General features: G+C 44.4%; 1 protein-coding gene and 1 pseudogene across 3 annotated transcripts in view; one reads left to right on the forward strand and one right to left on the reverse strand.

Moving 5' to 3' along the window:
- The window catches only part of ATP6V1H (ATPase H+ transporting V1 subunit H), a 62606-nt gene that overhangs the window by 44293 nt on the left and 7386 nt on the right, over positions 1–10927 (reverse strand). For all 3 annotated transcript variants that reach the window (XM_068525890.1, XM_068525889.1, XM_068525891.1), the window contains 4 exons: positions 10600–10702; positions 9543–9632; positions 5291–5404; positions 2489–2593 (listed from right to left, as the gene is read on the reverse strand). In XM_068525890.1, the coding sequence (XP_068381991.1) occupies positions 2489–2593; positions 5291–5404; positions 9543–9632; positions 10600–10702 (412 nt within the window). The remainder of the gene's footprint in view (positions 1–2488; positions 2594–5290; positions 5405–9542; positions 9633–10599; positions 10703–10927) is intronic.
- Positions 5456–8345, forward strand: LOC137751258 (small ribosomal subunit protein eS25-like; annotated as a pseudogene).

The raw sequence follows: 10927 nt of genomic DNA on the forward strand, positions 1-10927 counted from the left end.
AGTGCCAGGCATAAGCCCCTATAACCCAAGTATAACAGTTAAACTATTGGGAAAAAGGCTCCTAAATGTCTCTATAAAGTCAAAGAACAAAATATCCAAACTGGCACCTAATTCAGACTTTTGAAAGTCTATTTCTATTAGAATCATGAAAATGTGGTCCTTTTTATGAGGGAGAAAACACTGATGATAGAGAAAAAGAGACCTTGCAGAAACAGTGCTATCACGTGGCATTTAAGCAAAGTAGAAAATAAAAGCCCGAACAAGCCTCTGCTTCATGCCTGTCACTGCACCCTGATCAAAGGCTGTGGACAAGTGTCTGCCCACAGCAAGGGTGGTAGCCAACCAGAGCCCAGCGGAAGCAGTGACCAGACTCTGAGGCACGGCCGGACGGGCCTGAAGCCTCTCCCTGGGGCAGGACGTGCAAAGCAGCAACGCCAGACAGTAACTGAACGAGGCCAAAGACTCGGCGATAAAAAGAGCAAGCGCGCTGGAAAGATACAGAAAGGTCTTTAAGAGCGTGTGTCTCACACCAAGTCTAATGAAAAGTGTTCCAGACACTGAAATCCCTGCTTCCTCTAGTGACCGGAGAAATATCCCCCCGATTGCTGGACATGGTTACAACCACAGCTAATCATTCTAAAACTGACCAATCATCTGTGAGGCACAACATAAATGTTACTCCTACGAGGAAAAGTCTAAGATGAAACAACCCAAAATGTTAGCGGCACACTGCAGCGTGCATTCTTTGCTACCAGATGTCATTTTATGAGTCCAGCTAGCATAGAGCCTTATTACCACCAGACCATGCCTAACACTAAAGCAGAATGAAGTTTCCTCAAAGGGAGAACTAATCTCATAAGAGGAAAAAAGAAAGGGGGGGGGGGGCGGGTTACCTCTTTAACTAAGCGCTCTGATCCCAAATGATACACATGTAGATATAAATACATCTCATCTTCACATATGTATTTTTCATGTTCTAAGTATCTTCTTTTTGAAATACCTCACAAACTCAGTAAAATCTGCAAAACTTGTGGCTCTTGTAAAAATACTTTTAAAAACTAAGCCCAAAAGAGTGTTAAAATGTATGCTGTTGACAGAAAAAATAATTGCTTTTGTTCAAGACACTTCAAACTCTCTCTATCCAAACAGAAAAGGTTATTAGGCTCCCCCCACAAAAAGGCAGGCAATGATAAGACAAAAAATAAATCGAAGCAAAATGTCATGGTGTCTCTCTCATACTTCAAATTAAAATCTACTAAAATCATAAAGTCACCAGCAATCTAAATTACAACTTTCCAAACCTTCATTTCAAATAGGCCCTTGCTTGTCATCTAGCCCTGAGGCCACCATGCCTCCCAGCACAGCTTCTCCTGGCCCATCCTCCATGTCCCGCCCACACCAAAGCTCACTCCCTCCTGCCTTTCCTTCCTGATACAGATACGCCTCTCCCCACCCAGCTCAGCTCACTCCTTCTCCGCGGCTCACTCCCTCCAAGCCCCCTCACCACCTCTCACTTGGTCATCGGACGCCTAAAGGAAAAGAAACCCTCCACTGAGCCCTCAGGAGTGTCCCGCCATCCGCCCTGCGCTGGGGAACCCAGAAGACAAAAGGGAAAACTCGTCATCTGCCAGCCGTCACCCGGAAAGCTGTCCTCCTCCACGAAGAAGCGGGCTCGAGGGCCCTGACAGCAGCGAGACCACAGCAAGCAGGCTTCGTGTTTCCCTTTGGGCTTAAATTCAACCCCACGAGGACACGGTGAAATCCTGAGAGGGAGTCACTGAGGGAGACGTCCTCTCAGGCTGGAGAGAGCAGCCCCAGGCCACCCAGTGGTGCCTGGGACTGACTCCTGGCCAGGACTACAGGCGGGCTGACTAATGAGCCGTCCCATGCTGTCTGCAGTCTGAAACCCTCCTGGCGGCAGCCAGGGCCAGCTTGTTTCTTGGTGTGACTGGTCAGACAGTTTGGCCTGGGTATGTGACCGGAGGGCATAAAGGACCCACTGCACACTTTCAAAGGACTCTCCCCAAACCAAGACTCCTGGCACCGATCTGGGTGGTCCAGGGTCCCAGGGCAGAGATGCTCGCCCATCGCACCGCCTCTCCTCCTCTCTCGCGAGCCTCCCACGGGCGCGCCCTCCTCTCTCGTGAGCCTCACACGAGTGCACCCTTGGAGTTGTGTGCGTCCTTCCAATCCTCCAACCCGTGTGATCTCGGCAGCCGCCGTCCTGGAAGGGAAATCCTCCCTACCTGCTGAAATGAAGGGAAAATCCCGAGTGGCAGAAGAGACAGGAAGGTCTGAGGTGAAGCCAGTCACAGGCAGAAAAGGTGAAGCCCCTACCCGACCTGCAAGCAGCACGGCTGACTCATCAAGCTCAGAATGCCTCCTTTTTAACATAGAGTTTCTGTAATTTCACATAATTACCATAAATAGCTTTAGAGAACATGGACGTTATGTTCCTTTCAAAGATACGAAGAGGAATGTCTTTTACCTGTGAACTCAGCTGAGTCTTTATCCAATTGAAATAGTAATTTAAGTCACTGCCTTCCATCAATTCTTTTCCCCAAGCTGCTAACTTGGCAATAATTCTTGCTGCCTGAAAAATAAGAAATACATTTGAATATTATACTGATTCTAAAAATCACACCATAGACCCTAAGAAACAGGACTCATAACCATTTTGCTGCAGGATTTCTTTTAGCACTCAACTCCTCCAAAGATAACAGATTATATTTCATTTTTAAAAATATTTCTAATATGGTCAAATGTAGTTTTAAATATTTCCATTGAAGTGAACCAAAATCAGTTGTGTTTTAAGAATTTCACGACATTCCCTGCATTATTCTGAGTTTCAAAAGTAAGATTAGGATTCATTATAAGACCAGCAAAAATCAAAAGGACACAAAAATCCTTCTTAGCGACTTTCACCAAATCACTTGCCCGAGTTCTGAGCAATCGCTCCAACAAACTGCCAGCCACTACCTCGGTCATTCAAGCCCTTGTGAGTTCTCACAGTTACAAATCTGTATCTTGGTATAAAATATATCCTGGGTATTGAATAGTCATCTTTCTCAATAGAAACAAACACCTTTTTCTCCTCACTCAAAAACTTCTCAATTTTCTTCAAGCTATAAAATGAATCACGAAGGGAGGGTGCGAGGGAGACGCAAGAGGGAGGAGATGTGGGGATATATGTATATGTATAGCTGATTCACTCTGTCATACAGCAGAAACTAACACACCATTGTAAAGCAATTATACTCCAATAAAGATGTTAAAAAAAAATGAATCATGAATTTTTTTAATTAAATAGGCAGTATAAGTGTATTTTATCAAATCATCATGTTGTACACTTTAAATATCTTATAATTTTGTCAATTACACCTCAATAAATCCGGAAATATATAGATATAGATAGACCTGGGGGGTGGGGGGAAAGGCAGTATAAAATACTACTTCTCCACCCACAAACCCAATTTAATAAATATTCTTTCAGTACCTTCTATAAGCAAGTTAGTGTTTCAAAGCTCTAATCATTCAGCAGGAGTTAATCCTAGTAGAGACCGTGAAGGCTGATTAGCTAAGCCAAAAATACACTGAGGTCTGTTCCCAGACGTGCACACAGCGAGCGAGGTGACAGAGGGCAGCGTGTGTCGTGGCATATTCGGGAGCCTGCACCACGGGGGGGGGGGGGGGGGGCAGAGCCCAGCACCCCGACTCCCTCGCTCTGTAGTGACATGCGGTCGTCTTCACGTGCCTCGCTAAGTGAGTTCACAGACACGCTAACTTAAACTGACCTGTCACAAAACAGGTAAGTGACACGAAAGGATCCCTGTAAGGAAACCGGAAATTGAAAAGATGACCAGCAGTGTAAGCACAGGCAAAAGGGCAAAGACAAAGGAACGCGAGGCCTGGCGCTTCCCCTCCCAGCACAAGCTCTTCACCAGCACAGGGTGAACCAGCGGCCATCTGGCCCTCAAAATCTGAAAGATTAGCCAAAAGTAACTGAAATCATAGAGAAACTGAAACACAGACTTGGCTACACCATGAATAATGATGAATCTTACCCTAAATGTGTATTTGGTCTTTAACATATTTGTCAATTTTATTATAAGACCATCAAAATTAGGAAAATGTTTAAATCATGTTTCCAGACAGTGAAAACAAGCCTCTACACAATTTGAAAGAAGAAAATATATTACTGGTGTTTTTTTTTTAAAGTACTCTTTAAAATAGTTTATTTCATGAGTCCTCCTTTTTAATTTCTTTTTACGAATGTTCCATACAATATACGAACATACTAGTACATAAATGAACATAGATATATATGGAGAGAAAGAGAAAGCGTGTGCTCAAAACTGTTTCACTGACAGTGGATCTTGCTGTGAAAATGTAAAGACATCTACGAAATGCAGCCTCAGGAGCGCCCCCTGCAGCCCACAATGCGCTAGGAACAGAAAAGGCCTGTACAAGGATTGATTCTCTGATCGTCCTCTCAGACCTTCTGCTCAGTGTTAACATTTCCAAAGACAGCCCTTCAGGCTAAGTTTAAAACAGGAGTGTATCTAAGATATTAAAAAGCAATTAATTAACTACTTAATTAAAATAAAAATTAAAGACAACAGCTGCTTCAAAGCAAAATTTAATCTCTATAGTAAAATGCAGTTGTCACAGACCACCTAACGCTGTTTGCACATGTGAATTTACCGCAGGCTTTATTTTTAAATTTTTATTTATTTATTTGTTTGTTGTTTGTTTGTTTTTTTATGGCTGCTTTGGGTCTTCGTTGCTGTGCGCGGGCTTTCCCTAGTTGCGGTGAGCAGGGGCTACTCTTCGTTGCGATGCGTGGGCTTCTCATTGTGGTGGCTTCTCTTGTTGTAGAGCACGGGCTCTAGGCGCGCGGGCTTCAGTAGTCGTGGCACGCGGGCTCAGTAGTTGTGGCGCATGGGCTTAGCTGCTCCGTGGCATGTGGGATCTTCCCGGGCCAGGGCTCGAACCCGTGTCTCCTGCGTTGGCAGGCAATTCTTAACCACTGCGCCACCAGGGAAGCCCTACCAAAGGCTTTTATCTCAATGAGCTCATCAAATGCTCTAAAAGCTTGAACTGTGTCAAAGCAACCCTGCCTCCTCTGACCTCCCAACACCCCACATTACTAACCTCCAGTAAGGAAGCGCTGCTTTGAAAAGTCAACGTCAGAGCAGTCACTCCTGTGGGTACTGGGACGTTACCAAGTCACAACCGGCCCGGGTGCATTTCTTCCCTGAATCAGAAATGTGACCAATTCAAAACTTACCATATGAACAGTAAAGAGATCCTGGCGATTCAACATTGGCAGAAAGTAGGACCAGGCGGTGTTCTTGCTACGTTTAGCATAGTCAAAGAAAATGCTAACGCGCTGGTGATTTTCCTAAAAGAAACAAAAAAGCCGGAAAGAAAGAAAGAAACATCACTGATCAGAATGCATTTTCCTAAAGAAGGTAACGATTACGCACTGCTTCTCAGCCTTTCATTTTACGTCCCCTCAATCCGTGTTTTCTTTTTTTTAAAAATTTATTTAATTAATTAATTTATTTTTGGCTGCACTGGGTCTTTGCTGCTGCGCACGGGCTTTCTCTAGTTGTGGCGAGCGGGGGCCACTCCTCGCTGCGGTGCGCGGCCTTCTCACTGCGGTGGCTTCTCTTGTTGCAGAGCACCGGCTCTAGGCGTGCCGGCTACAGTAGTTGTGGCACACGGGCTCAGTAGTTGCGGCTCGTGGGCTCTAGAGCACAGGCTCAGTAGTTGCAGCGCACGGGCTTAGTTGCTCCGCGGCATGTGGGATCCTCCCGGACCAGGGCTCGAACCCGTGTCCCCTGCATTGGCAGACGGATTCTTAACCACTGCGCCACCAAGGAAGCCCCGGTGTTTTCTCTTTCCAGTCGGTATGAGAATTGTCTCCCTGTTATTATTACAATGGGGCAGGGGGTGACGATGGGGGCCGGGGTAGATAGTTTTAAGTAAAATCACCTTGAATTATTATGATTAGTTTAAATCAGGTGAGCCACAATAACAGACCCCCTGCAGGTGCAGCACCCGAGCTACATCTCTCCTCAGCCTGCCCCCTCAGTGCTGTCTGGACACCTCCACCCTCCTTCCACACAAACAAAATCGGGAAGGGCAGAGAGATCCCAATTCAGCTCTAGACGGGAGGAGCAGCAGGAAGCACTGCAAGCTGCTTACAAACAGGCCAGGGAAACAGGGAATTAGAGACATCTCGGATGTTCTAGGTGACCCTTAGCACACTGTGATCGAAAAATCAGGGCAGATGAAGACAGCAAAAAACAGCATAGCATACCAGCAGGTAGATCAGAGGAACAATTAATTCTTAGTTGAAATCACGCAAACTCTACCTGTCACTGAAATTTTCTCTGCATATCGCTGGCTGAAATCCACTATCTGGTTCACTAAAACATGGTGGTTAAGTAGCAATATTTGGTAAACAACACTAATAACCACATAAACAATAATTTTAACTCTCGGATCAACATTCAAATCTTTTTAAATACAATGGTTTTAACTTTGGTCTGTGCTAGCAATTACCTATTTGAGGAGTAGGCTACTATCTCTTTAAGTAACAAATCATTATAGTCTAGACTAACAATTGAAATAGTTATGACAACGACTTCATCAAAGAACTTGACGTTCAGGTAGGTCATCATTAACTCCACTGGTGGACTATTTTCAAAGTTAAAATTTTACCAATAAAATCAATTGTCTGAATACGTTTAGTCAGTGGCTAAGGATAATGGCAGCTACCTAAGTCTAAATCTTTCCACAGATCCTTCATAAACACAGGTCAACAAGAACAAATAAAACTATACACTTGAAGATGTCCCACTTCGGACACCGCCTTGATTGGCAAAAATGTAAAAACCTGACAGTGCCTTCTGTTGGCAAGGCTGTAGGGAAACAGGCACTCTCACACGCTGGTGGGAATGCAAAATGGAATATTTGGCAATATCTTAACAAAACTGCATATGTGGTTCTCTTTTATCCAGAAATCCCATTTCTAAGAATTTACCATGAAGTATACTCCCAACAATAGGAAAATACATTTGCATAAGGTTACTACCTTCATTATTTCTAATTACAAAATATGGTAACCGCTTTTTGCCCGACATCTTAGCGAGGCCTCAGTGGTAGCAGCTGCCCTCCGAGCTTGAGATGCCCCCAAAGACGGCAAGAAGAAAGATGTCAGAAAGTCGGCCACTAAGGACAAAGACCCGGAGAACGATCTAAGGGCAGAGTCAAAAAGAAGAAGTGGTCCAAAGGCAGAATTTGGGACAGGCTCAGGAACCTGGTCTTCGTAACAAAGCCACACGCGGCCAACTCGGTAGGAAGCTCGCAACCCCAGCTGTCGCCTCTGAGAGACGGAAGATTCATGCTTCCCTGGCCAGGCCAGCCCATCAGCAGCTCCACAGTAAAAGACCTAGTGACGGCTTTTAAAACAGCTCAAGTAACTTATACCAGAAACACCAGAGGTGGAGATGCCCCAGCTGCTGGGAAGATGCATGAGCAGTCCCACCAACTGCACATTTTGAAAAATAAAACTTTATTAAACCCAATATATATGTACCTGAACCAACCTCAATGGCTATTACATCAGAGGCCGATTAAGTAAAATATGGTATATCTACTAAGGTCCTCTGTAGCTGTCAAAAAAAATATGGGAGATTGAACTGAAATGGAATGATTTCTGGCATATTGTTAAGTGAAACAAACAAAATACAACAGACTATGTCTAGCATGTATTTCTATATAAGAAAGAGAGGGAAATAAGAAAATACATGTGTACCTGTACATGTGTACCTGTTTGCAATAAGAAAAACAGGAAGGACAAACAGAAGACTACAATATTATGACCTACAAGAGGCGGGTGGGAGTGTGGGCAAGGGGGACTGGGGACATACCTTTCTGTATAGTTTTGACTTCTGGAAGCATGTAAACGTTTTACATAATAAAAAATAGTAAAATAAAACGAACAGGGATGAGGAAAAAAACTGAAGTAGATTACAAACAAAAATAAATGAAGCTGACTATTTCTGGAAAAATAATATAACCACACTAAAACAAACTTGAACACAATAGTCTGCACAACCTCGTTCAAAGACAAAGTACTGCAGACAAATACTGAACTCCAGGCAAAGGGCTTTTTTCGGGCATGCGGGTCAGAAATTCTGAGCCGACTTCCTCTGTATCATGGGTGGCACAAATGAGTAACAGAGGACGAGATGACTGTGCCCCCTCGCCGGCACAGAAGACAATCCAGCATGGAATGGGGGGCTGGCATGAACTCGGGGGCGGGGCGGTAGAGGGCACAAACTGGAGATGGTCTGTGTGAACTCACGGTTTTTAATTTACGGGTTTGTAAATGTGTATAAAAATCAAGGGAATCTGTGCATGTGTGAGTGTGGGTGGGTGGGTGTGTACGTATCAACAAAACCAGGGTCTGCAGGCCAGCTCACGGCCTCCTCATTCTAGTCTAGTCATAGGAACGCGGATTACCGAGGCAGACCACAGCACTCCCCCATTTATCCTGACCTTACTTTCCTAAAGGAAAAAGTGCCGAGAAAGACAGAGATCATTCTCCGACAGGCTTGCGTCAGCCCAGGCTGGACAGCCATCCTGAGCTGATAAAATCACAACATCCCTGTAAGGGACACGATGGCCCCTAGACAGGCAGCACCCTTCCTCCTAACCTCCAGGTGCTCAGGAACAGTTCGCCCAGTGGTTGCACACAGTAGGCCAGCAATAAATGCTCCTCCTCGTAAACTGACAGACAGACGCCCTCCAAGCAGCCAGACTGACTCTTTTCTTCAAGAGACAGGCAGACTCTTGAGTCTTCAAGACTCTTCCCTGAGACGTGCAGACAGGCCTTGGATTTTGCAGCCAGCTGGTCTGTTTCAGAAAGACTGCTCTCAATACCAACAATCTAAACCTAGATTATACTCCAGTATAAAATACAATACTGTGAATAAGGGAGGCCCTCTGTTTAGGGACAACAAAGCAGTAAATAGAAACTTCACGTCACTGGAAAAGTCTCAGATGAGAACCAAAATGCTCTCCAAAAACACCACGCTTTTGAGGGCAAGCACCTTGCCTACAGTCAGCACTAAACCCCCAGGGCCTGGCCCTGGCCCGGGACACAGGGGCACTGAAATCTGCTGAACGACTGAAAGAAAAGAGCCGCATCATCTGTGAGTAGGCAGAGCATCCGGAAAGCCTCAAGGGATGCACCGAGCACCGCTGCTGTCCAACGCAGAACTCTGAGGAAATACGGAAACAAGACATACTGATTCCCCGACATCCTAAAGACAACAAAATAGTCAGTGTGTGGGCAGTCCCATCTTTACCACTATCAGCAAATTACAACTCACACAATGAAGAAAAATATACTCTCATACTCTGGAAGGGAACCAGTGCTCTAGGTGAAACCTTACAGAAGTGCTGTTACTGGGAGAACACAAAAAGGTGAGGACCAAACGTTGTCAGGTGAAGAGCACACCCACCTGCAGCGTGTCGTCGACCACGGTGAGTATGTACTGAACTGTCTGCTCTTTGGAGATGTGAGTCATCAGATTTATAAATGTCTTAGCACACTAGAAAAGATGAAATGAACATTAACCACTGCTTTCAAATGTGCAAACACGACATTTTAATGGAATTTCATTAAAATATTATTTCTCTTGCCTAAATTAGGAGGCAGTTACAGAAAATGCCTGCCTTTTACAAATACTGTGATGAAGTATGGGAGGACCATACTAGGGTTTGCATCAGTTTTTTAATAATTTCTAGTGACGTCAAAATGTTTACGATTTTTAAATAGATCTCGCCACTGTCAACTCTTAACACCGTAAAGACTAAGTTACGTAGACAAATCTAATATTATCATTGGTTTTGGGGCTTTTTTTTGTTTGTTTTTTTGGTTTTGGGGGTTTTTTTGCTTTTACTAGGAAACAGAATACCAGAGCAGCACAAGTACAGGAATTCGGTACAGTCACTGGAATCAGAAGGCTCTGAGCAGTCTCCATCCTATGATTTAACACCTATGTCACTGTCTCTCTAGAATTCAACAAAACTGGCACCCACGATATGTTTCCTCCCAAATTTCCCAGGATCGTTGTGAGAATCAGGCTGAATTTGTATACGGGCTCCTTCAGCCAATCAGGGCAACGTATCAGAAAATCTGATGGACAGCGGAGTTAGATGTTATTCTAGTGAGAATACAAAGTAGAAAAAAAATTGTCTAAAAAACAGAAAAGTTAAGCAACTTTGAATATACTGTGTACTTTGAAACAGTAATTTTCCATGCTAGGAATCTATGCTAATTCGAAAAAATTTTTCAGAAATGCAGAAAAGGATGGAGGAGTAAACATACTCCACAGGACATTTTTTCCAAAATTAACAAAGAAAACTAGAGATCCCTCAAATGTCTTCCAATAAAAAAGAATCTTTAGTTAAATTATGACGCCTACCTACAGTGGACTATCACATGGTCATTGAGAAAATTTCTAGAATGTCTAATGACACGGGGCAGGTTCATGGTCTAATATCTGAACTGATCACCTGACTGCCTTCAGTCTGAAGCATCTCCTGCTTCTCCTCAGGACTTCTTTTCATTTCAAATCTTTGAATGAATTCGCAGTCTTCGGAAGAAATCATCTGCCCCCTAGAAAGAAAGAACAAGGTTTTCGTTCAGCAAGAGTTGAAGAGCCACTGGGAGCAAGTGATACAGGACGCCCTGCCTCTCTCCTCTCTCTGTGAGGGCTGACACCAGACCCTGGCATCCCACGGCCCTGCCGTCTGGGTCCAGCCGCACTATCTACTGCTCATGGGCCTCCCAGGCCCTGACCGGAGCTAATTTACCTGCAAAATGGGAACAAGAACCACATGC

The sequence above is a fragment of the Eschrichtius robustus genome, chromosome 17 (genome assembly GCF_028021215.1).
Source record: "Eschrichtius robustus isolate mEscRob2 chromosome 17, mEscRob2.pri, whole genome shotgun sequence".
In the NCBI taxonomy this organism is placed as follows: domain Eukaryota; kingdom Metazoa; phylum Chordata; class Mammalia; order Artiodactyla; family Eschrichtiidae; genus Eschrichtius; species Eschrichtius robustus.